The sequence below is a fragment of the Coturnix japonica genome, chromosome 2 (assembly GCF_001577835.2).
Source record: "Coturnix japonica isolate 7356 chromosome 2, Coturnix japonica 2.1, whole genome shotgun sequence".
In the NCBI taxonomy this organism is placed as follows: Eukaryota; Metazoa; Chordata; class Aves; order Galliformes; family Phasianidae; genus Coturnix; species Coturnix japonica.
This window is the reverse complement of record NC_029517.1, coordinates 2,052,702-2,076,630: the sequence shown is the minus strand read 5'-3', so window position 1 is coordinate 2,076,630 and position 23,929 is coordinate 2,052,702. Positions and strand designations below refer to the sequence as shown.

The window sequence follows — 23,929 nt, the reverse complement described above, 5'->3', positions numbered from 1 at the left end:
CTGACACCACATTAACTCTGTGTGAGGGTTGCACGTCATACAGCCCGTGCTGGAAGGAGGAAGAGATGGGGAACATGATGTTATCTGCGATGGGTGAGATGCGGGAGTAGCCTTTGAGGCAGCACCAGCTTTATTCTGGCCTGGGCTCAGCCGGGCCCACAGGGATTTTAGCCATCCATCCTTCCCTGCCTGCAGGAACCTGTGTGGCAGCTCGGGCTGGATGGGTGCTCAGCCCTGAGGAGGGGATGGGGTGAGGATCCTTCACAGCCCTTTCTCAAACCTTAGGATATGGGATCGGGGTAGGAAATAGGTACAGCTCACTGCCCAGGCCCCTGAAAACAGCAGTAGGTGACCCTGAAAGCAGCGAGCTCATGGAGAAGGCCTGGATTTGTATGGATGGTGTGTGGACATGGGGCTGCAGCCCCTCAGATGGAGAGGATTCACACTGTGGTCACACTGGGCATCAACTCCTGCCAAAAAAAAACCATCTCAAGGGGAAATAAGAGTCCATGCAGCATCTGCTGCCCGCACCAGCTGGGTTAAGCACATGCCCACAGCTGAGAGGGGAACGGGACAGAAGGGCTTTATTCCAGCCCATCCACTGCAATGAATGCAGCCCTTGTTCAATGTGTGCTGCAGGCAGAGCGGTGTCACAGCCCCTCGGCCAACAGAAGACCCTGAAAACTGCCCGAGTGCAAAGTGACACCAGTCCCTGCATGAGGTGTTTGTCTGCCAGGACACACAGAACAGCCTGTGTTGGGTGGGAGGGACGGCAGCACCATCACAGCAACACAGCTTTGTGCTCCCTATCGTTAATTACATCCCATAGATCCTACAGAGGGGATGTGACACACAGCATCCAAATCGTAACACACAGCCAACAACCAGCTGGTGCCCAACATCCAGCCCCGGCAATTGTAAAGCTGTGACTTTAATTTAGATAACAACCTTAAAAAATATATAGAACCTATGGAACCTCTTCCAGCAAAACCCCCTCAGTCATCCGAATCTATATCGTGCCGCTGCCTGGCCCTGTGGGATCGAGGAGATCGGCTCCTGCTCCTCCTGCTGCCCTTGTGCCGCGGTGATGGATGTCGGTGGCGGTGAGAGGACGGGCTCCTGCCCGAGGCTCCGCTGCTGTGAGAGGAGCCCGAGTGTCTGCGGTGCCGGTGCCGCGATGCTTCGTCCTGGCCTTTCCTCCGGTGGCGTCTGTAGGGACAGAACGGCGTCACCCCGTGGGCACAGCCCTGCTGGGTGCCCCCATCTGAGCACACTACCTGTCGTCCTGGTCTGGAGAGGAGGAGGAGGAGGATGAAGGGGTGTTGTCTCGTTTGTGGTGTTTGTCTTTTTTCTTCTCCTTCTTGTGCTTCTTCTTTTTCTTTTTCTTCTTCTCCTTTTTGGATTTCTTGCTGCTCTCCGTCCTGTGGGAGCAGAATAGGGCAGCACCGATGGGTCCCCGTGCTGTAAAATCCCTCCAACCCCTGTACCCAACACCCAGCCCTGCTGGGCCTTCACCAGAGCTCCTTAAGTAAGGAGAAACAGTAAAAGTTAAGAAGTTCTGAGGGTGACCCGGAGGTTTAAAGGGATTCAGGCTGAAGCAGAACAAGCCCAAACCGAGCTGCAATGGATGCAAAACTGTTTGGTTCAGCACAATATTGCCAGGAAAAGCAGGGCCATTCCCGGCTGGTTCCGACCCACCAACCAGGGCTGGGCAGTGTGGGATGCATCACAGTCCTCACCGCTTCTCCTCCTCCTTCTCCTCCTTGTCCTGCTTCCTCTTGGATCCAGATGCCTCGGGACTGCTGCAAACCTTCTGGTGCTGGAGTATAGGGAGAGAAAAGCACAGAGTGAGTGCTTTGAGTGGCACAGGCCAAATAAAAGGTCCCTCTGCCTTTAAAATTAACTCACAGATCAACCCCAACGTACCGTGAAGACAGAGAGCCCCATCTTGGCCGCTTCCTTGTCCTCCTTGGAGAGCATCACCCGCCCGGCGCTGCCGCTGGGGGCAGAAATGACACCCATAAAACCCAACATAAACGTTGTGTTTTGTTTTTAAACAGCTGCTCTGAAATGCAGCATTTCAGTGCTCACCTGGAGCTGCCCAAGCCCACCACCCGGTCCATGTCCTCGGCTCGCTCTGTGCTGTCCCGTTTGCAAACCTCAGCCAGGTCCTGTGGGCAAAACATTGAGAGCCCATAGGAACACAGAGCACGGGGGATGTCCTGGCCTATAGGGACAGCGGGGATGGCCTCACCTCCTTGCTGAGGCCTGTGGGCTGCCTCTTCACGTTCTTGTAGCCCCTAGTGACAGAAGCAGGCAGTCACAGCATGGCCCCATTCAGAATGGACACATAAGGATCCTCAAGTCTAAACCCCAGCTCTGCACAGCACCATCCAAACCCCATTTTGGAGTATGAGAGCCCACCATTCCATGCTCAGCATTCCACGCCTACCACTCCATTATACCCAATATTCCATGCCCACCATTCCATGCCCAATGTTCCATGCCCACCATTCCATGCCCATTATTCCATTATGCCCAGTGTTCCATGCCCATTATTCCATCATACCCGCCATTCCATCATGGCCAATGTTCCATCATACCCAATGTTCCATGCCCACCATTCCATCCCCACTATTCCATCATGCCCACCATTCCACGCCCAATGTTCCATGCCCACCATTCCATCATGCTCAGTGTTCAAAGCTCACCATTCCATCATACCCAATGTTCTACGCCCACCATTCCAAGCCTACCATTCCATCATGCCCAATGTTCCATGCCCACCATTTCATGCCCACCATCCCATCATGCCTACCATTCCATGTCCAATGTTCCATGCTCATGATTCCATCGTGCCCAGTGTTCCATGCCCACCATTCCATGCCCATTATTCCAACATGCCCAATGCTCTATGCCCACCATTCCATACCCACTGTTCCATGCCCACTATTCCAAGCCTACCATTCCATCATACTCAATGTTCCATGCCCACCATTCCACACCCACCATTCCATGCCCACCATTCCATCATGCCCAGTGTTCCATACCCACTATTCCATGCCCACCACTCCATCATACTCAATGTTCCATGCCCACCATTCCATGCCCATTATTCCATCATGCCCAATGTTCCACACCTACCATCCCATGCTCACCACTCCATCATACCCAATGTTCCATGCTCACCATTCTATGCCCACCATTCCATCATGCCCACGATTCCATGCCAAGTGTTGCATGCCCATCGTTCCATGCCCATTATTCTATCATGCCCAATGTTCCATGCTCATGACTCCATCATGCCCACTGTTCCATGCCCACTATTCCATGCCCATTATTCTATCATGCCCAATATTCCATGCCTACCATTCCATCATGCCCAATGTTCCATGCCCAGTGTTCCATGCCCACCATTCCAAGCCTACCATTCCATCATGCCCACCATCCCACACCCACCATTCCGTCATGCCCACCGTTCCATGCCCGTGATTCCATCATGCCCAATGTTCCATGCCCGTGATTCCATCATGCCCACTGTTCCATGCCCGTGATTCCATTATGCCTGATGTTCCATGCCCACCACAGTTCAGACTGTCTATTTTTGGGGAGGGTTGTCACAGGGGGTTTGTAGGGAGGTGCTCACAGTGCTGCCATCATGGCCTCCTGCTCAGCCAGGCGCACGGCCGCCAGCTCCTCCTCACGGGACAGCGGGGTGGGCTCCTGCTTGCCCTTGGCGTACCACGTCAGGTCCTTGCCCTTCTGCCAGCGTCCCACCGGTGCCATCAAAGAGTTTCCTGCAGGGATACAACAGCTCCACATTATCCCCAGTCCTTTATCTTCACCCCACACGCAGGGCTGGGGATGAAGGCCTTACCCAGGTAGTTCTCGCGCTGTTTGTCTGTCTTGACGTCTTCCCAGCTGAACTGGTCCTGGCCCCCCCGGACCCCTCCTCGGGATGAGCCGAACATGGTGACGGGGTGCTAAAAGGATGGGCCCTGTTATCATGGCAGAACAGCAGGCTGCCCCTGCAGGGCAATGGGAGGAGGAATGGGGAGGCACAGGGCCACCCCAGCAATGCATTGTGGTGGGATGAGGGAGATGAAGGGTTCCCCTGCAGTGCAATGAGGAAGGAGGGCAGGGAGGTGCCCCCTATTGCAATCCTAAAGCCATAGGAGGTTTTAGGTATCAAGCAGGGGTCACGATGATGCCTTAGTGGTGGGGGCTGGGGGGGGGTTGTAAAGAATAGAGGGGAAGGGTAAAGTATGGGGTGGATTCTACAATGTCTGGAGGTGGAGGAGGGTGCACAGCTTTGGGGAGGGGGGGGGTTACATGATCAGTGGGGTTGGAGTCTGGAGATGGAGGGTTGAATGGGTTTGGGGTAGAGGGGGACTGCAAAGCCTGGACATGAGATCTGTAGTGGGTTGGAGGAAGGCGACTGCATGACCCATTAGGGACACACGGGCTGGCAATGGGCTTGCATAGGTTAGAGAGGGGACACATAGCTTGGCAATGGAGGTCTGAGTGGGTTGGGGGGGGTTACCTGTACTGGCAATGGGTGTCTGTATGAGCTGGGACAGCCCAACGGGGGCTGCACAGCTCGGGGGCACGGGAGGGAGGGGACCGGGGCCGCACACCGGGATCATAGAGACGGTGGAAGGGAAAACGGCCGAACCCGAGACCCCCAAAGCCCGACCCCCCCCAACAACGGCACGCACCTCTCCGGGCCGCGGGGCCCGCGCACTGCAGCCCCTCCCCGGGTGGTACCACCGGGCCCGGAGGGGTGGAGGACGGTACCACCGCAGCGTGGAGGGGGAGAAGAGGAGGGGGGAGGGAAACGGCCCAAAGCAGGCGTAAAATGAGGCAAAACCACCTAAAAACCCTAATAAATCCTTAACAAAATGGCTTTTATTTCTATAGCTGCGTCTGTCAGCTCGGTAAGGAGGCCTTGGTGGGAGGTGACCCCAAATCGGTGCTTTATTTCTTCCAGAATTTCTTGTATTTCTCCAAATCCAGCTCCTCCAATGTCTCCTCCTGCTTGACCCGCAGTTTGCTGGGGAACTGCCGCCTCAGCCGGGCCTTGCGCTCAGCCTCGGGCAACGTGCTGCTATCCAGGGGCAGCTGCAGGGGGAGGGATGGCAGAGGGTGAGGCTGCAGCACCCAAAGCAAAGCACAGCCCTGAGTGCACTCATTGTTGTGTCGAACCTCTTACCATGAGGATCCTTTTGGGCTCCTTGTAGCGGATGTGGATGGTGGAGCCGTCGGTGCGGACCAGCAGCAGCGGGTAGAGGCGGCCGAACACCTGGCGGCGGAGGTGGGTGATGGAGGTGCGGTTGGAGTTGTGGCGGCTGCAGGATGTGTGAAGGCAGCGGGGCTGCAGGGCACTGCAAGAGGGAAAGCAGTCATGGAGCTGTAGCGTTATTTGAGCTGGAAGGGAACTGTAAGGGTTGCAGAATCATAGAATCATTGAATGGCCTGGGTTGAAAAGGCCCATGATGCTCATCCTATTCCAACCCCCTGCTGTGTGCAGGGTCACCAACCAGCAGCCCAGGCTGCCCAGAGCCACATCCAGCCTGGCCTTGAATGCCTGCAGGGATGGGGCATCCACAGCCTCCTTGGGCAACCTGTGCCTCACTGCCCCATTGCCATCTGCACACAGCATTCCAGGTGAGGTCTCACAGCACAAGAGCAGAGCAATACTTGGTATCCAGATAACCAACAAACTGCCCTTGGACGGGTTTTCAAAGAGGCCTTGAAGGGCACATTAATTAGATGGGACACTGGAGAACAGAGTTTCCTGCCTGAATTTGATCTGTGGGAAAGCACCAAGCACCAGGGCCTGGACTACCCCAAAATACATAGTGTCCCCAACTACATAGTGTATCTCCTGAGTGTGTGAGGGTTGATTACCACAGGGCAGGTGATGAACCCGCTCTTCAGACCCCACACTGGGGCTCCCAATGGCCGAGCATCGCTCTCACCTCAGCGCTCTCCACACAGCCGCCATTGAGCTCTATGCGAGGGGATGCGGTGCTGCCACTTGGGGACAACCTGTGGACAAGGAGGGTTGAGAACAGAACCAGGGGATGGATGGCGTGAGGTGACATCCCCACAACACAGGGACAGCCCCAAGATGGCGCCCACCCCTCACATCAGATTCAAGATGGCGCCCGCCCCTCACACCGGATTCAAGATGGCGCCCGCCCCTGCAAGCGCTCCTGCCCAAGATGGCCCCCCCCCACACCCCCGCAATGGTTTGGCCCCCAAAACACCCCACAATGGTTCAGCGCGCTGTGACACCCCCCACACACCATAACACGCCATCCCCGCCACCAACACACCAGGCAACGCGATGCTTCAAAATCACAACTCTTCCTCTTGTTCGAGTCCCTCACTCTTCCTCTTACGAAATAAACCCACGTCTTTCCCCCCCGTCCCCCCCCACACTCCGCCCTTATGGTTTGCCCCACTCACGTGACCTCACCCAGCTATTTCCCGCCTGGCGCCCCTCGTGACGTCATCAGTGCTGACGAGGACGCGCTGCGACTCGGAGCTCCTCCTCCCAAGCTTGCCTCCCCTCCCCACAGTACTCCCCCTCATGAGCTGGATGCGGCTGCGCGGGGCATCGCCCGGAGCGAGGCACGTGAGCCGGTGCTGTGTGCGATACGGGCGGTAGGGCAACGAGCAGCGGACGGGGAGGGAGTCGGGTATCACGAGGAGCAGGTGAAAATGGTGGGGGGTTGAGGCCTCCTCGGGTCGGTGGGAGCACGCAGAGTTCAGGCATACATTGCCCGTCTCAGAGCGGACTATGAAGGCCAGAGGGCTGAAAGCTGTAAGCGACCTCACAGGGAGTGTAGTGATGAGGCCAGCTGAATGTGAGGCCTGCATGTGTGCCACAAGGCACAAGGCCCACATGGCATTCCTGGGCTTGGATGCAGGAATGTTTCACCACACGTCAAACAAATCACGGCTTAGGAGAAAGTCATCCTTGCCACACTTAGTAAGTCATCAAAAACGCTGGTGACGGCGCCTCACCTGTGGACCCTGCAGGTGAATAACTCCACAAGACCTTTGCAAGGCCAAACCTCAGTAACATGTAACAACAAGCAAGATGACTAGGAGCATGGGTCCGAAGAAGTAGTGACAACAAAGAGTCACGCGAGAAGGGCTTAGACGAGAACATTGTTGCCCTATGAGACATAGCAAAGACCTAGCGGGACTGTTTCAGAGAAATCTAGAGAGATGAGAGCTGAAAATGACGCAACACTCTATTACTTTCCCCTCTCCAAATAACACACCTAATATCAGCAAAACGCATAGCTCTCCACCACAAACAATCACATCATTGAATAGAGGTTTTCTTCCACACAGGGAGTGGGATTGAGATCCCATCCTTGAGTTGGTTGAATGGATGTTGTGCTCAGGGTATGGATTTTGAGCAGAGGCTAGTTAGTTAGGGCAGGGTGGTTTGGTTGCGGTTGGACTCGATGATCTTTAAGGTCTTTTCCAACCCCATCAGTTCTGTGTTTCTAAATCAGCACTTTGTGGGTTTGTGGTAATCATTTGCAGGTAAAATGTTGCTTGCTGTGCCCACCAGCTGCTGCTCAGCTCCTGTCAGTGTTTCTTTGTGAAGGAGGAAGGAATTGCCAGCTGCAGGTCAGAGAAATCCCCGTATAGAATTAATGAAGGCAGGAGAACGTGCCACTGCAAACCTGTTTGGAGGAAGGGTAAAAGCAAGCCGTGCCTTTTATTAACCACAACCCAAGGGCATGTTAGGCAGACTCACCTCTGAGCTCTGGCTTCTTACACACACAGAATGACCCTGGGTTGAAAGGGAACCTCAAGGATCATGTAGTTTTGCAAAACCCCCCTGCCTGGGCAGGCACCAAAAGCATCCAGACATTTACTAGATCAGGTTTGCCCAGGACCCCATAGATCCCATAAGACCCCATAGATGCCCCATAGGACCCCATAAGACCCCATAGGACCCCCATAAGATCCCCATAGGAGGACCCCATAGATCAGGTGGCCCAGGGCCCCGTCCAACCTGGCTAACACCTCCAAGCGAGCGGCGGGCATTCACAACCTCCCTGTGCAGCCGTGTTCCGAGGGGCCTAAGCCACTCTCCTGAGTGAAGAACGTTCCGCCTTAACATCCAAAAACCCTAAATCTTCCCTCTTTTAACTTAAAACCATTCCCCGTGTCCTGCTACATAGTTCCTGTGGCTCCTGGTTAATGAGTGGCTCCAGCAGCTGTTAAGAAATCAGTCCTAAAAGTTACAAAGGGGGAGTTGGGAGTTCGTGGAGAACATGCTAAAAATAGGGAATGGGATTTTATTCCTAATCCAGGAGCCTTTAGCTGGGGCTCCCGACTGACTGTCCTTTAAGCTGCTTTTCTCCTTTGTAGGGTGGTTTACCTTCTCTTTAAGACTTCTCTTCTAATCAGCTTTGTTTGTGGTTAACTCTTTGTGCTGCTTTGCTTGCCACCTGCCAGGTGAAATTCAATGTGGCTGTACCAAGCAGGACCAGGCTGAGATTTGTTCCCTGCCTTTGGGATGGTTTCCTGTGTGCTTCTTGTTTGTGGCACAACAGCATCAATGCGGCCTTCACCTGCAGCTGCAAAACCACACTGCTGTGGGTTTGGGGACCCGTGGTGGTTAGGCTGGGTTGAAAACCACTCTTAAAGGAGAGATGCTTTGTGCTTCATGCTTGGAAATCAATGAAGTGCCAAAATCTGAGCAAAGGGGTGTGTGTTGGGGGGGCTTTCAATTCAATAACACCACAGGTGCAAGATTCTTAACATCCAGGTATCCAGAGAAGGAAAACTGGGTATTGGAGGGGTTTGTTATCGGGTGGAGGGGTGAGTTATGAGGTCACGAGCCTCCAATACAAGACTTGAAGGAAACTTAGTCCTGTCTGCTGAGGATTTGGGAGGTTGTAGGTTTAAAGGAGGCTTGTAGAAACACAAAAGCTGGAGTGATATGTTGAGGCTGACCAGACCAGGTATTCCCTGAGGACATGAAGCTAGGTCACTGCTTTGTCTGTGTCAGCAAGTGCTGGCACCCATCAACTTGTTAACAGTGTTTGCCTGTGATTTTACCTGCCAGGAGAGCAGAGAGTGGAGCAGAAAGCACAAGAAGAGATTAAAGATCAGCGAGCAGTTTCCATTGGCTGTCTTAAAATTGCAGCTTGGTAATTAGGCAGCTCACAAATAGCTCAGCTCTGTCTGCCTGCTCAGATTGAGAACCTGTCACCACTGCGAGGAGCCGGACTGAGAGGGAGCAAAAGCAAAAGGTAGGGGTGCATTGGAAGGCAGCACTCAATGGGTACCGTGCCTGTTTCTCTTATTCCTTCCCATTTTCCTTGGGCTTGGATGAAATAATCACAAATGATTTGAGCAGCTTTACATTCCTGTTTGCCTGATAGATGGTTGCAAGTATCCAGGGGAAGGAGAAGACCAGTATATTGGGTGGGGTATTTCTCTTATGGAACGTTTCACAAGCAGTTCAGTGATGCTCCACTGCTGGTTTATGGGTGGGGGGAACAAGAAGAGACAGAGATGCCTCTGAAAAGCCAGCAAGAGCAGCATTGCTTCCCTGCTCTGGGCACTGAATGGGAGTTTGGTGAGGTGGTGCGGGGAGGTGTTTGCTTTCTGTATTGAGCAGTTAGGGAAAACCTGGTCTATTTACAGCTTAGCAGAGGCTCAGGGATGAACAGCAAAGGTCTGTACCCAAGAGGACTTGCTAAGGATTTGTTCATCGTTTATAATTCTCTTCTTTTTGGGTGATGGAGCCTCATTCAGCAGCATGGTAATGTATGTATGGTGGGACTAATCCTGCAGCAACAAAACAGATCCTTGACAGCTGATGACTGAACTTGTTCTTGTGGCCATGTATGAATTAGATGTCACTCAGACTGTGTCATCTTTGTGTATCTGTCCTTTTGTTCAGGTTTGGATAGCAGGGAACACTGAGAGCTCGTGATTTGCTGGCTTTAGTGCTGCTTGATTGGTGTGTGTGAGGTAACAGAGCTGTGCAGCAGGGACCTGGGGATAAGGAGGGACCTGCTTTGGGTCAGGTAGGCAGCAGAGCCACATAAGCCAGCCACACCATCCCTGGCAGCAGCTGCTTTTGTAAGAGGTTGCGTGTGGCTTAAGGCTCTTTGAAAAGTGATTTGCAAGGTCAGGATGACATTGCTATGATCTGATTTAAAGTGGGAAGGCATTATGCTGTCTGTGTGCTGAACGCTCCTTGGGCTAGAATAAAGAGATGCCTTTTGGGGGCCTCACTGCTTGTAGAAGAGAAAGGGTTGTAAGTAGGAAAAATAGACCTGTTGGGTTCATCCTGCTCTTAGCATCACCTCTGCATTAGAAGCTGCCCATTTGCTGCTGGTGGATGACAGTCCCTAGAGAAAAACCTGCACTGTACTACAGAAATTTCCTCCTAATTCACATATTAATAATTAACCGTTCTCCCTCCCCAGAGGGTGCATGAAAACACCCAGTCTTTGCCTTCTGTCTGAAGAAACAACTGCAGAGAGGTCCATGTAACCCAAGGCTGCACTCCTCAGTGTTTTCCATCAGCTCTCATCTTCTGATTTCTCATGATTTGACATTTTTTCACCACTATCTTGTATGGAATGTTAAAGGACAGGCAGTTGTGGATCTGAGATGCCAGTGGGAGCTCAAACCCATATTTTCTACTTATTTCTAACCAGCCATGTGTTTGTTTGTCTGTGTAGCCATGCAGGGACCGAGACCAGTGGTTCTGAGCGGCCCATCAGGTGCAGGGAAGAGCACTTTGATAAAGAAACTGTTTAAAGATTATGAGAACATCTTCGGCTTCAGCGTCTCTCGTGAGTATCTGATTGTCTCTTTGGAAGGGCAGTGGATGAATTTGAGGCCACAAGCCCAGAGCTCAGTTCTGTACCTCTATTTGCGTCCCATGTGACAGGCTTCTATTCTTTGCCTGCATCTATGTGTGGGCATTTTGGTGTCTGTAAGTGAGTGCAGGGGACCTTTATTCGATCTAATGCAGTTCCCTGTAATGTGAAAGTAGCCCCAACTTGCTGACGTGATCCACTCACACCTGGCAAATACCCAAGAGAACATCTCCCTTAGTCATGAGAGATGTGGCTTGCAGTATTTGAACACTGCATCCTCTGACACACAACAGGTGGGTGAGTGCAACTTCTCTGTCCCTGGGAGCCTGTGGGAAAGGGGCATTGGCTTAGGATAGAATGAGCACAGGGTGAGGGGTTTGTATGATAACCATCCATTTACATGAGCTGAATTATTTTAAATCCCCTTCCTTTCCCACTGTATTCTATGAAAGGATGTGTTGCTCTCCTTGGCATTTTGAGAGGGGCTGTAGGGTATTAATGCAACACCGTGGCCACCAGTGTTACTATGTGCTGCTGAATCCACAGCAGAGTGGGGGAGTTTTCCTTAGTCAGTTGCTTGTTGTGAGACAAATGTTTCCTTTCCCCTTTGTGATACCTTAAAGATTACCCTCAGTTTGGGCTGCACAGGCAGCTCATTCACTCTGTTGCCTTCCTACACTGGGTTAACTCTTGCCAGTCCTGAATAAAATAACTGGCATTGCCTTCCATGCTGCCCATCAGATTTCGTTTGGTTTGCAGGGTGTCTTCTTCAAACTTCAAACTTGCATCATTTTAATGACTTCCAACAGGCTTTAAAGGCAGTCTGGCTTATTCACCTGCTCCACGCAGCACTTTGCCCTTGTTCTTTAAACCTGGCTATTTTAAGCATGTCTGTAGGTGCTGCTTAATCTTTTCCAATGAAGGTAACTTTGCAATGTAGGACATTGCTAATTCCCTTGTACCAAGGCAGGGATCCAAGTGCCGTGTCCAGGATTACACAGGAGGTCTGTAGCTGAATGGGAAACGTTTTTGATTGACTACAGTGTGATTGAGTTAATTTCCATGTGTGGTGCTGTTTTGTCTTTTACTACCACTTCCTTGTGCCTGCAGTTTTCAAGGCTGTTTTTTTGCTTGCAGATACAACGAGGCAGCCGAGACCCGGAGAAGTAAATGGCAAAGGTGAGTGTGTTGTAACTGGGCATGTCCCACCAGACACTAAAAACATTTAATTTACTATGGGAACTGCAGGTAAGTTATGGTCCTACATTCGTGTTTATAGGGTGCATTTCTGTAGGCAGAAGTAGGGAGTGTTCAATAATGATCTATTTGAACATATATACCTTTTGGTTTTGACCTCAGTGGCTACAATTGAATTAAGCAGTGGAATGCTAAATGGGGCACATGCTCCCTGTTTTTCTAGACTCTCTTTCTTTGAAAGTCTTGGTTACTGTGTCAGTGTGGGGCTCTCAGTTTAAGCACTGCAGTCTGTATGTGAGCACTGAGTGGCTTGATTTCATAGAATCATAGAATGGCCTGGGTTGCAAAGGCCCACAGTGCTCATCCAGTTCCAACCCCCTGCTGTGTGCAGGGTCACCAACCAGCAGCCCAGGCTGCCCAGAGCCACATCCAGCCTGGCCTTGAATGCCTGCAGGGATGGGGCATCCACAGCCTCCTTGGGCAACCTGTGCCAGTGCGTCACCACCCTCTGGGGGAAAAACTTCCTCCTCACATCCAACCTAAACCTCTCCATTTCAGTTTAAAACCATTCCCCCATGTCCTATCACTGCCCACCCTCACAAACAGCCATTCCCCCTCCTGTTTATACGCTCCTTTCCAAAGTGCCAGGTATCTCTGGTTAGCTCATCCAAGGCACAGTGTTCTGGGAGACGCACCTGCTTAATGAGGTGTCTTTATCTGAGTTAATAGTTTGTGTGCAGCTGACAAGATGCTTTTCTGCTTTGTTGTCATATTTCAGAAAGAAACAAATGAGCTTTGTAGTTAACTTCCAAAGGCAGCTTTCTTTCTGAAGTGAAAGGGAGATGTTTGAACAAAAGTCAGAGAAGCAATTCTGTTCTTTCCTATTTGATCTTCCCTTTTACGTCTCTTACTCTGTGTCTTTTCCCCATTCTAGTCTTTAATCATAAATGCTTTCAAATCACTGGCCTTGACAGTGCTGTTGTAACATGCAGGGGAGTTTCTCACTGCACCAGGCAGGGGGGGAGGGGCATGAAGAAGAGTGCACAGCAGCATGCCTGGTCACACAGTGCCCCAGGAGCATTGGAGCAGGTGTCTGGTCAGTTGGGGTAGAGAGGGAGCACTGTATGTGTTAATTAGGAGGTAGATATCTACTGTTTGCCAAGGTTGTATGAAGCAGATGTCTTCTTTGGCCATGAATTTCACCTTTCAAGTTGCTAATTTCTCTGTGTTTTTCCCATTTTTCAGATTATCACTTTGTGACTAGAGAAGAAATGAAGAAAGAAATCGATGCTGGTGAATTCATTGAGCACGCAGAGTTCTCAGGAAATATGTATGGGACGAGGTATGCATTCAGATCATCACCACTGAGCCCAGGTGGGGCTGGAGGAGAAAGTGTTTAACCTGGGGATGCTTCCTGTCCATACATCCCATGTTACCTATTGATCTGAATGTGGTAAATCCAGAAGGGATGACATCTCCATTGGCTGTTATTCTCACCCAGAGGGTGGTGACGCACTGGAACAGGTTGCCCAAGGAGGCTGTGGATGCCCCATCCCTGCAGGCATTCAAGGCCAGGCTGGATGTGGCTCTGGGCAGCCTGGGCTGCTGGTTGGTGACCCTGCACACAGCAGGGGGTTGAAATGAGATGAGCATTGTGGGCCTTTTCAATGCAGGCCATTCTGTGATTGTGAATCAAGTATGAGTACTTCTTTAGTGAAGCAGCTGATTGCACATAGATACGTTGTGTGCCACCCTTGACTGTGTTTAAAGAGTTATGTGGATTTTAAAATAGCATTGCTCTGGGCATCGGGGCTGAAGATCAATAAAACATTAAGCGGCAATGTTAATTAGAAGTCAAATATCTTATGTAATTATTGTTAGGAAATTGTGGCACTACAGCAAAGGACCTGCTGAGGAGGAAAGCTCAGTATGTCTGAGCGATTCAGTTGGTTGAATGAAAAGCAGATACCTGGAACACCTTTCAGGAAGGTCTGCATTTCTTTGACCATTATCAGCATGGTCTGGGTTTAGTAACTACCCTGAAGTGCTGGAAGGCCACAGTGAGGTCTCCCCTAAGCCTTGTGTTCTCCAGACCAAATAACACCAGCTCTCAGCCTTCCTCCAAAGGAGCTGTTTGAATGCACCATACACTGACATTACTGCTTTCCCCACAGCTTGGGCAGTCTTTCAGGATCTGAGCTTCAGGCCTTCTGATGCTGCTACAGGTGGATGGTTTCTGCTTTGGCATCAGTGCTTTTAGCATTGCTCATTTGGCAAGAGAAACCCAACCTGACAGCTCATCTTCCACTTTACCTCAAATACCCAGTGCCAAGGAGAAGCCAAGTTCAGACTCCTTAATCCCAGGGTTTATGGTGTGTAGGACAGGCTTCCTTCCTTCGTGTGTGCCCTGCTTAATCCACTCTGCTTGGTGTGGAGGAGGTGGCAGTTCTCAGGTGTCTGCTGTGGTTTGAAGGAGTTGAAGTTTTTGCTAATCCTTTGTGCTCCTTAAATCTTACTAACTATTGTTATTTAATACCTGAATTAATTTCTTTCAGAGTCCTCAAAGAGGTGAGGGATCATGTTGGATAAGCCCACAGAAACCAAGACTTCTTGGAAGCTGCCTTAAATTACAGGCTGTGGTCGGGATGGAGGCTTGGGGTTCTCGGCCTTGTGCTGAGGGCTGTTGCTGGCTCTTAGTGAGTTGCTTATAGCAGGAATTGCTGGACTCCTATTGATAGCAGGTGAAGCCTGTATTGCTATAGAAGGGCTATTTTGAGGAGGTCTTGTAGGTTTGCTCTGGGTGCTGCTCAGGTCTGGGCTTTTGCTGCTGCTCCCTTGGGCAAGGTAGAGATTCTTTGTATTCACATAGGTCATGTTGCTGGTGTCACAGCATTGTTGCAGCTTTCCCCTTCCTGATGGGGTTTAAGTGACCTTAAGTGCTGTGGGACCTCCATGGCATCAGGAGAGCCACCAGCCACCCCCTTGTGTCTCTCTGACCTTGTGACAGCAGCATCTCTGCAGACAGCAGTCCCTGCCGCCATGCAGGTCAGCTGTGCAGATGGGCTTCCTGTCTGCCTGCTCTTCCCTTCAGTCTGGGGAAGGAATGCTGGGTCTAAGGAGTCCTCCTTGGCCAGAGCTTTGCTGTATTCCTAGGGCACAGGATGGGACAGGTCTGTGTTCAACACATCTCTGTGATGGAAAGAGATTTCCACAAAGATGATTTTGCAGGTGCTGGTTCACAAGGAGAGATCCAAAGGGGTGCCCTGATGACAGGCAGGGAATTGAGCAAGTTTAGGGCTGGCTGTAGGGCAAGGGATGGGGCATCCACAGCCTCCTTGGGCAACCTGTTCCAGTGCACACCACCCTCTGGGTGAAAAACTTCCTCCTCAGATCCAACCTAAACCTCCCCATCTCAGTTTAAAACCATTCCCCCTTGTCCTATCACTATCCACTCCTCGTGGAATAGTCACGCTATCCATTTCCACACCCTCCAGCAGGGCTTTGCCCTCTGCGCTACCCCAGGTCCCCAAAGGACACCCAAGGAAAGGGAAACTGCTTATCAAGAGCAAAGCAGATGTTCTTCCCTCCTGCAGCAGTTTGAGCATGCGGGAGCCCTTTGCAGGCCTACTGCTGGATGGCCCCAGTTCTCACTGCTATGCTGGAGGCTCTGACCCCTCCCCTGTTTGGTCTGTCTCTAGTAAAGCTGCGGTGCAGGCTGTTCAGGCCAAGAACCAGATCTGTATCCTGGACATTGACATCCAAGGTGTAAAGAACATCAAGAAGACAGAGCTGAACCCCATCTACATCTCTGTGCAGCCTCCATCCATAGATGTCCTGGTGAGCGGCCGCCTTCCTTTGCCGTTAAGCGGTTAGAGGTAATCGGCGTCTTGCTCTGAAGCCATGGGGGTTCCCCCCTTGTTGTTGAAGGGAGATATGTTCTTAAGGGCTGGGGCAGTGGGGGGGAGGTTTCCAAGCACACTATTAGCTCTGCCCAGCCTGGCTCCTCATGATAAACCTTGTCTTGCCCTGTCGTTTGGGCCTCTCCTGCACAGTTCCCATATGTCAGTATGGTTGCTCATGCTGGGTTATAAGGTCCAAATATTGAAGTTAGACCTAAGGAGGCTGTTTCTCTGCAGCACTGATAAACCTACACTCCTTCCTTCTTGTGTGGTCCTGTAGAGCAGTGATCACTCTGTGTCTCTGGGAGGGACTGAATCCCTGCCATGGTTCAGGGAGGAACATGGGCATGAAGATACAGGGGAGAAGAGACTAGAAACTGGAGCTGTGAATCAGACATCCTGAGCCCAGGCCTGGCTTGGCCACAGGTCTGGGCTGGAATTGAGGCCTCCAGCCTTCTGCAGAGTGTTGTGTCACTCTCAGTGTTGCTGTGGTGATGGGATGGGGGTGTTTCCTGTGTGCAGCATATGGGATACACATATCTTTAACACATTTATCATTGGGTTTAGGAAAAAAGACTCCGTGACCGACAGACTGAGACAGAAGAAAGTCTACGGAAACGTTTGACTGCAGCCCATGTAGATTTGGAACTTAGTAAGTCTGGGAGCCTCTGAGCAGAGTGCCCAGTGATTGGGGTGCACTGGGGATGGAGGAGCTGTTTTCTGCACAAACATCTGACTTCTCGGAGGAATGCTGGCAGGGCTTGGGCATTAGCTGGGTTTGATCTAAGCATTGTGCTGCATCATTTCCCATCGCAATTCCTTGAGGGCATTTAGCAGAGAAGCACATAAGCAGTGGCTGAAATAATGATAATAAAGTGCTGCAGGAACTCAGATCGTGCATGAGAGATGACACAAGGAAAAGAAGCTTGTTCTTCTGTAAGCCCCTTGTCCTTGTCTTCTTCACTAGGTAAAGAGCCCGGCCTCTTTGACTTAGTCATTATTAATGATGATCTAGAAAAAGCCTATTCAGAACTGAAGGAGCAGCTCCTGCAGGTGAGTCCTGGGGGTGTTTTGCTGCCTTTTCCCTGGGTAGACCTGGCTGCCGGCCTGAGCAGTCAGACCACAACCAGCCACAGAAGTGTAACTACAGCTGATCCAGGTTAGAGCTGCTGAGTGATGTGAACCAAGAGTGGGAAATGGATCCAGCTCAGTCCTGGACTGGTGGCAGAACAGTGCTACACCTCTGGAGAGCATAGAAGGGGTTTGTTGTTGTGAAGAGCCTCTTGGTCACACCTTGTTGTGTTCCAGGTGCTTATGCAGGAGCCTCAGTGCTGTGGTTTATCCTATGGGGCTGTTCTGCTGAGGTCCACCACACTCGTGATGTGCTGCTCTCCACAGCTGTGAAGCCATTGCTTCCCAAAAGTGATGGTGCTCAGTTGTTCTCCTGATCTTCTTACAGGAAATCCAGAAGGCCCAAGAATCCAGGAAGTCCTGAGCGGAGCCTGCCTGGACGTTTTAACTTTATCACGTCATTCCTGAGCTCCATCACAGCATTTCATTCCAAGAGACATTCCCTTTTAGTCCCATCCTCCTCCCAAGTTACTCTAGGATATTTCTATTAAAAGGAAGGAAAACCAAACCTGCTCGTGCTCGTGTTTCTGTTGGCCAGCTGCTTGCTGCGTGCTCACCCAGGTTTGTACCTCAGGCAGGTAATTGGGAAGCAATAGCACAGCACAGCACCTGCTGCTGGGGGCAGAGCTGTCCTGCCAGGCTGGGCAGGAGCTGCAGCTGCTGAGCAGTGTGGGCAGATGGGCACTCGTCTTTGCTGACAGTCACAAGTGTTGGCCTCCCTCTGCTTCCTTCTGTGGATCTGCTGCAGCTCCTCCAGGCGTCTCTGATCATCACTGCCTGCCCTCCTCGGGCTCTGTGCTGTTCTGGGTCTGTTGCTCTCACAGAGCAGCACGTCAGCACAGCCTGGATGCTCTTAACCGCAGTGCTTGCGAACAGATGGATTTGTTTAATAAGCTGAGATGGGATGGGAATTGTTGCAGGATGTGATCTATCCACAGATATTCTTTTTTCCTAGGAGAGAAGTATTGCGAGTTCTTCCTTCCCTCTGTTAGTTCGGCAGCAATTCGACTTTGGATGCAGGTAGATTTTTGGTTGCTCTTATAGCTACAAATGGGAGACGTTTGGAGACACCATCATAGGGTGCTCAAAGCCCTTCAGAGTCAGTGAGAGGTGAGAGCAGGGATACAGCACAACTGCTTACAGCCTGGCTGTACCAAAGCCTCTTGTGGAGCACGCAGGCATTTGGGGCTCGATCCTGGAGAGCTGGTGGGTCCTGCAGAGCTCATGTCCTGCAGGTGGTTGCTTCCAGCTGTGTCCATAAGGGAACGCAGGTTGATGTGCAGTGCCAGGCCTGTTTGCACACTGTGTTTTAACTGGGCGGGTCTACACTTCTAATTCAACTCTTTAGGGTTTCATCCTCTTTATATCTCATCCCTGGTTTGCCCAGTTGCCCTGCTCCAGTCCCACTCAGGCCAGGTCTCCTAATGTGCTAAATTCCATCCTCCACATTGGGGATGGCAGAAGGCAGAACCAGACCTCAAGCAACCCCTGTAGTACAGGACCTCCTTTTAGGAGGGAGTTCTTCATGCAGAGGGTGGTGACACACTGGAACAGGTTCCCAAGGAGGCTGTGGATCCCCATCCCTGCAGGCATTCAAGGCCAGGCTGGATGTGGCTCTGGGCAGCCTGGGCTGCTGGTTGGTGACCCTGCACACAGCAGGGGGTTGGAATGGGATGATCATTGTGGTCCTTTTCGACACAGGCCATTCTATGATTTGATGATCCAGTCCTTGTGCTGCCCTTGTAGTACCTCACTGATGTTTAGAAATGGAACAGCTGGCAGTTCTATTTACCATTTGCCCCTCTTGGGGTCTGTCACTTGATGCAGAGCATCCTACTCCTCCAGCTTAGTGCTGAGCATCTCAGTTGTGACAACAGAGCGGGATTTTCCCGTCCGATAACGCTTTGTGAGGTGTTTGCAATGGGGATGTTTCCCCTCTAGATGGCAGAGATGACAGCAGCAATAACGCAGAGGCCCCACGCTGCAGAGCAGCCAAACGCGGAGGTGCGCGGCGCTCTCCCCAGTGCAGAGGTCCCCATCCATCCATCCATCGCGTTGGACCTGCCCGGCTCTCACCAGATGGACGTGCCCAGCATCGTGCCCAGCCGGCCCCACAGCCACACGGTGCCCAGAGCCGGGCTGCCAGCCCCCAGCAGAGCCTGCGGGAGAGGTAAGCAGCATCTATTGAGGGGAGATGACAAAGGGGATGCTCGGCTGGGGGAAAAAGTCATTGGGACCGCTTCGGCTGGGGGTGTCTCCTCCTGCTGTGCTCTTCAGCGGTGGTAACAGGGAGGGAGGTCCTCGATAACATGCTCTGTATTGGGTGACCTGCTTTCCATCGCTGCCTCTGTGTGCGATGGAATGAAGCAGCGAACGCCTCGATGCCCGCGCTGATGTGAAGCGATGGGGTGGGCGTTGGGATGGTGGTGTGTGAAGGAAGGGAGCAGGCATTGCCATGGCACGGTGAGCATCTCTGCACCCAGAGCTGTGGGAAGGACCTGCTGTCCTTAAAGCACAGACTCTGAGGGTGTCGTGTGCTCAGGGTGTCCCATTCTGGAGGTGTGTGCTGTGCCCTGAGGGTCCTATCCCAGCAGATGGAAGAGCTGCGGTGTCCCTTCCTGAACTGCGATGTGTGGGGTGCTGTGTGATGGGGGAGCGATGGTGATGGGGAGAACAGCTAAGGGGGGCAATCTGGGGAGCACTGGCAGCAGACGGAGGGATGCTGAGGGCAGGGACAGCTCTGTGGCCAGGGGCAGTGGCAGCTTGGAGTCATAGGATCATCATTAAGGTTGGAAAATGCCACCGAGATCATCCGGTCCTGCAAGGCTGGTGGCAGCCATCCCAGCTCTTTGTACAGTGACCCGAATTTACATACAGGGTTTTGGGCAGATATTCTCCTCCCCTATTTGGGGATATGTGGACCCTGAGGTCACCTTTTGCTAACAGAGGCACCTGGTGTGCTGTTCCTTTGGTGCTACCAAAGCCACAGTCAGGACAGGAGGGGGCAGCCACCTCTGTGTGCTCTGCCCTTTGAGGTATCAGACAGCAGTGATTGATCTGCAGAAGTCATTTTCCACGCTCTGAGCACAGCAGCTGCCCTCGAGGGAAGGCTGAGATGTTCTCCAGCCGTGTTGCTCTTTCTCAGTAGCTCTTTGATGCCCAGTGAGGTTGTGGATGCCCCGTCCTTGGAGGTGTTCAAGACCAGGTTGGATGGGGCCCTGGGCAACCTGATCTAGTAAATGTGTATGTTTGGTGGCCCTGCCAGGCAGGGGGGTTGGAACTACATGATCCTTGAGGTCCCTTCCAACCCGGGTCATTCTGTGATTCTGTGTGTGATTCTTTGGCTTTGCTATTGCTTGCATTGGAAGCTCTCCCTACCAGAAGAGCAGCTCGGGCACTCTGGGGGTGTTTATAAGGCCAAGCCTGCGGGAGCAGCAGAACCATGGAATCATTAAAGTTCTAAAAGTCTCTAAGATCATCTGGTCTGACCCTCAGCCCGCCCCGCCATGCCCACCGACCTCACCCCTCAGTGCCACATCTCCATGGCTCTGAAACACCACCAGGGACAGCGACCTTACCACCCCCTGTACCAATAACGGGATGTTTGCACCCCTCTTCCCAACCTCCTCACCTGGGAAGGTTCTTGATGCTTCATCCCACATCCCTCCTGCAGGATGATGCTATGGGACAGAGGTTTATCCCTGCTACTGTGCTGCTGCACCACTTTTTGACCATGAGCTGAAAGCTTTTCCCACCTTCCTGCTCACCCAAGGGCTCTGGTGATACCGGTGCTGTTTTAAGGGCCTTTTATAGGCAGCAGCAGCTTTAAGATGCGTGATGGCAGTGATCCCCTCCACTCTTTGGACAGAACACTGAGGTGCTGCTCAGCAATGACCGGGTGGTGACACTCTGCAATGGTGGGGACACATGAGGGCAGGCAGCGCCTCAGAGCCCGCTCTGGGTGTCCCAACCCAACTCAGCCAAGGGGAAGCCAAGAAATACTGGAGTCATGCTCCAGGATAGCATTGAGCAGCCCAATTTAGCCCAAAGCCCACCCACCCGCCCGTGGCTCTTTCCATCATCGCATCCCCCTCCATGAACCCATGGGCTGCAGTGCTGTCCTTGTGCAGCTTTTCTTGGTATCGCTGCTTTCGGAGGCAGTGTGCTGATTTTCAAGCTCACTTCCATGTGATTGCAAAAAGGGCCCCCGGGGGCTGAGCAATCCTGGGAAATAATTGGGCATCTGTAGCAGAAAATAAGCAAGGAGGAAAGAAAAAAAGGAAGTGGAAAACATCACGACTTCTTGCTCTGCCCATCATTGCCTGGTTCGGTCTGAGGTTCACTTTTGTTGCTGAGGCCAATGGGTGTAGTGCTGGCATGGGGCTCTGGGTCAGTGCACTAAGGGATGGGGTAGTGGTGGGGCTCGGTGGGTCAGGTTCATGGAAGGGCTTGATGACCTTGAAGGTTTTTTGCATCCTAAATGATATTGTGGTTCTGAGACCGATCCTTTGTATCTTTTTATGTTTGTGATATTCCAAATCTGCCATTCCAGCCCCGACTTTGCAGCAGGTGGGAGCTGCCTGGATGCGTTGTGGGGTGCTTTGGGTGCAAAGCAGCACCCATACTAAGGGTGGCAGCTCTGATGGGGATGCGTTCCCTGCCTGTGTTGCTGATGTCTGCCTGTGCTTCCTGCAGGACCGTGAGGGGAGTGCTGCATGCAGACCACTGCCACCTCACCCTGAGGCACCATCTGCAGAGAGCAGGTAGGTACCAGAAAACTCCAACCACTAATTAACCCTCGATAGGGAGAACCGACCCCATCTGGACTCTATCCAGGGTGCTGTTCCTTCAGGTACAGGGTACCAGGGTGAGTGATGCTCCTGGAGGAGACCCTTTGTCCCCTCCGATCCATGGGGCAGTATGCATAGGCACAGCGTTCATAATTCCTTAGAGCTCAGGCATGAAGAAGAGCTAAAAGCAGGGAATTCAGTACGGGTGTTGCTGCTTCTGACAATAGCAGCTGTGATTCTGCTCATCCCGGACGTGGCTCCATCACCAGAAATAGCCCGGAGCCATCTGCAATTCAGATTGTGTGCAGTGGCAACTGGTACAACAGGATGCTGGTGCAGGCAGGGGTGAGGTCCCCCTCCTGGCTCTGCGTTTCTTCCTTCCCAGGCATGAAAGGAGGGAGGAGCAGGATGTTTTCTGGCTTTTTCATTCCCCATCCCGGCTGCCAGAGGTCGTGGAGGTGATTTAAAAAGGAAAAATGAAAAGGAAAGGTGGAGGAAAAGACCAAATGCTGGTGCTCACCCAGGCTTTGTCCCACAGTGAGGAGACCCCTGGGAGCCACTCCATTGGGAAAGGTGGAGTGGCCAAGGCAGAGCAACATTAGGCACCTGAATTTTCTGCTTCTCTCTGCTCTGAAGTCTCAGCAGTGAAAAGCAAAGCAGTTCCATAGCAGGCATCCTTTCCCCAGCAGATGTCCATTAGCACCTTTGGGCTCTTTGCTGGTTTTATTGCTGATATTAGGAGAAAATGCTTCTCAGAGAAGGGAGATGTATTGCATTGGAATGGGCTGCCCAGGGTGGCGATGGGGGCACTGTGCATGGAGGTGTTAGGAGTTGTGGCACTGAGGGCTGTGCTGGGGATGGGTGTGTGGTTGGGCTGGGTGGTCTCAGTGGTCTTTTCCAGCCTTAACACCTCTATGAGTGGGCATGGTGGTGATCAGCGGGACAGCTGGACTTGGTGATCTCAGAGGTCTTTTCCAACCCTTCTGTGAATCCCCCTTGCTTTTAGCTTGTCCTGTTGACCACAGTCATATAGAAGGAATTCTCCTGCAGAGAGGTAGGAGCTTCCTTCCCACCTCCCAGTACACCAACAGCTGCCTTTAGCCCTAAGGTTTCCCCGTCTCTCCATCCAGGTTGCCTCATGCTGTGGTTCTCCCCTTGGATGCAGCATCCCACAAGGATCCTTCCCAACACCAAAGGGACCATCCCTCCCTTCCACCCATCTCAGCCCCATTTTTCCAACCACTGCTTCACCCCTGGAGTATTCTTTTCCCCCCAGAATCCACGCCATGTGCACAGAGGGGACACAATGGCAGCATTGAGCGCAGCAGCCGGGCTGCGGCCGCATTGTGCCTGGCAGAGAGATGCCCAGGGGTAATCGCCTCCTCCTTGGCTTTGTTGCAGGGCTGCGGGCTGTGGAGCAGCAGGGATTTACCCGCAGGGCTGTGGTTATGCGGTGAGGATCCGCATCCTTTTTCCTGGCTGTGAAAGGTAGGGGCGGCTGTGAGACGGCGGGTTGGGAAGGGGATGTTGGGATGGGGGCAAAAGGATGCTCCGCTCCTCATCCCTTTGTAAGGCATGTGTTGGTGGGAGCTGTGAAAGTGATTCCTATGAAATGCTTTGTGCCATCCATTGTGTGCATCTGTGGGGTTTGCCTGGGCATGGTCAGCCTGCAGCTGGACTTATCCTGGGCTGCTTACAGAGAGAAGAAAGTGATAAAGAACTGAGGAGAACAAGAAATGAATTCATTCCTTGGGGAGAAAAAGGGCTCTGGAGGAATGCTCTGCTTCTCAGGGGTGGGGAGGCAGCATGAAGGGCGGCTGGGACCCCATTTTTCTCTCCAGTTTGAGCTATTGACATCAGGAGGAGGCTCTGGGGGGAGGCAGTGGGACAACCCTTTTGGGATGGGGCCATTGCTGTGCTCTGGGGCTCTGTCTGGTCCCCATCCTAAATCTCTTCCACATCCCAGGGCCACTAGAAGGGGAAGAGGAGATGCCTCAGGATCTGCTTTTCCATCTGCATACAGTTGGTTGGA

At 52.3% G+C, this 23,929-nt stretch overlaps 4 protein-coding genes across 10 annotated transcripts in view; 2 read left to right on the top strand and 2 right to left on the bottom strand.

Annotated features, from left to right (window-relative positions):
* Nucleotides 1-858: 858 nt before the first annotated feature.
* On the bottom strand, nucleotides 859-4,819 carry C2H1orf35 (chromosome 2 C1orf35 homolog). 2 transcript variants are annotated; one of them, XM_015852989.2, is made up of 9 exons: nucleotides 4,719-4,819; nucleotides 3,878-3,983; nucleotides 3,647-3,797; nucleotides 2,255-2,300; nucleotides 2,092-2,171; nucleotides 1,927-1,999; nucleotides 1,740-1,819; nucleotides 1,278-1,421; nucleotides 859-1,209 (listed from the first exon to the last, which is right to left on the bottom strand). In XM_015852989.2, the coding sequence occupies exons 2-9, from the start codon at nucleotides 3,969-3,971 to the stop codon at nucleotides 996-998; spliced, it is 882 nt and encodes a 293-aa protein (XP_015708475.1). In that variant the 5' UTR covers nucleotides 3,972-3,983; nucleotides 4,719-4,819; the 3' UTR covers nucleotides 859-995. The 2 variants fall into 2 exon arrangements, with proteins under 2 accessions (XP_015708475.1, XP_015708476.1); XM_015852990.2 differs by lacking the exon at nucleotides 4,719-4,819 and adding an exon at nucleotides 4,544-4,694.
* Nucleotides 4,820-4,886: 67 nt separating this feature from the next.
* Nucleotides 4,887-6,560, bottom strand: MRPL55 (mitochondrial ribosomal protein L55). 3 transcript variants are annotated; one of them, XM_015852995.2, is made up of 4 exons: nucleotides 6,485-6,560; nucleotides 5,982-6,051; nucleotides 5,213-5,384; nucleotides 4,887-5,121 (listed from the first exon to the last, which is right to left on the bottom strand). In XM_015852995.2, exons 2-4 carry the CDS (start codon nucleotides 6,005-6,007, stop codon nucleotides 4,978-4,980), a joined length of 342 nt encoding a protein of 113 aa, XP_015708481.1. In that variant the 5' UTR covers nucleotides 6,008-6,051; nucleotides 6,485-6,560; the 3' UTR covers nucleotides 4,887-4,977. The 3 variants fall into 3 exon arrangements, with proteins under 3 accessions (XP_015708481.1, XP_032298712.1, XP_015708480.1); XM_032442821.1 differs by lacking the exon at nucleotides 6,485-6,560 and adding an exon at nucleotides 6,152-6,170; XM_015852994.2 differs by lacking the exon at nucleotides 6,485-6,560 and having other exon boundaries at nucleotides 5,982-6,138.
* Nucleotides 6,561-7,555: 995 nt separating this feature from the next.
* On the top strand, nucleotides 7,556-17,615 carry GUK1 (guanylate kinase 1). 4 transcript variants are annotated; one of them, XM_015852997.2, is made up of 9 exons: nucleotides 7,556-7,656; nucleotides 9,107-9,293; nucleotides 10,740-10,853; nucleotides 12,018-12,059; nucleotides 13,323-13,419; nucleotides 15,776-15,914; nucleotides 16,544-16,628; nucleotides 16,944-17,029; nucleotides 17,436-17,615. In XM_015852997.2, exons 3-9 carry the CDS (start codon nucleotides 10,742-10,744, stop codon nucleotides 17,469-17,471), a joined length of 597 nt encoding a protein of 198 aa, XP_015708483.1. In that variant the 5' UTR covers nucleotides 7,556-7,656; nucleotides 9,107-9,293; nucleotides 10,740-10,741; the 3' UTR covers nucleotides 17,472-17,615. The 4 variants fall into 4 exon arrangements, with proteins under 4 accessions (XP_015708483.1, XP_015708482.1, XP_015708485.1 ...); XM_015852996.2 differs by having other exon boundaries at nucleotides 7,556-7,727; XM_015852999.2 differs by lacking the exon at nucleotides 9,107-9,293.
* Nucleotides 17,616-18,814: 1,199 nt separating this feature from the next.
* Nucleotides 18,815-23,929, top strand: part of GJC2 (gap junction protein gamma 2) — a 28,277-nt gene continuing 23,162 nt past the window's right edge. The window contains exons 1-3 of the mRNA XM_015853001.2: nucleotides 18,815-19,277; nucleotides 21,803-21,870; nucleotides 23,299-23,385. The gene's annotated coding sequence lies outside the window, so the exon portion shown is untranslated. The remainder of the gene's footprint in view (nucleotides 19,278-21,802; nucleotides 21,871-23,298; nucleotides 23,386-23,929) is intronic.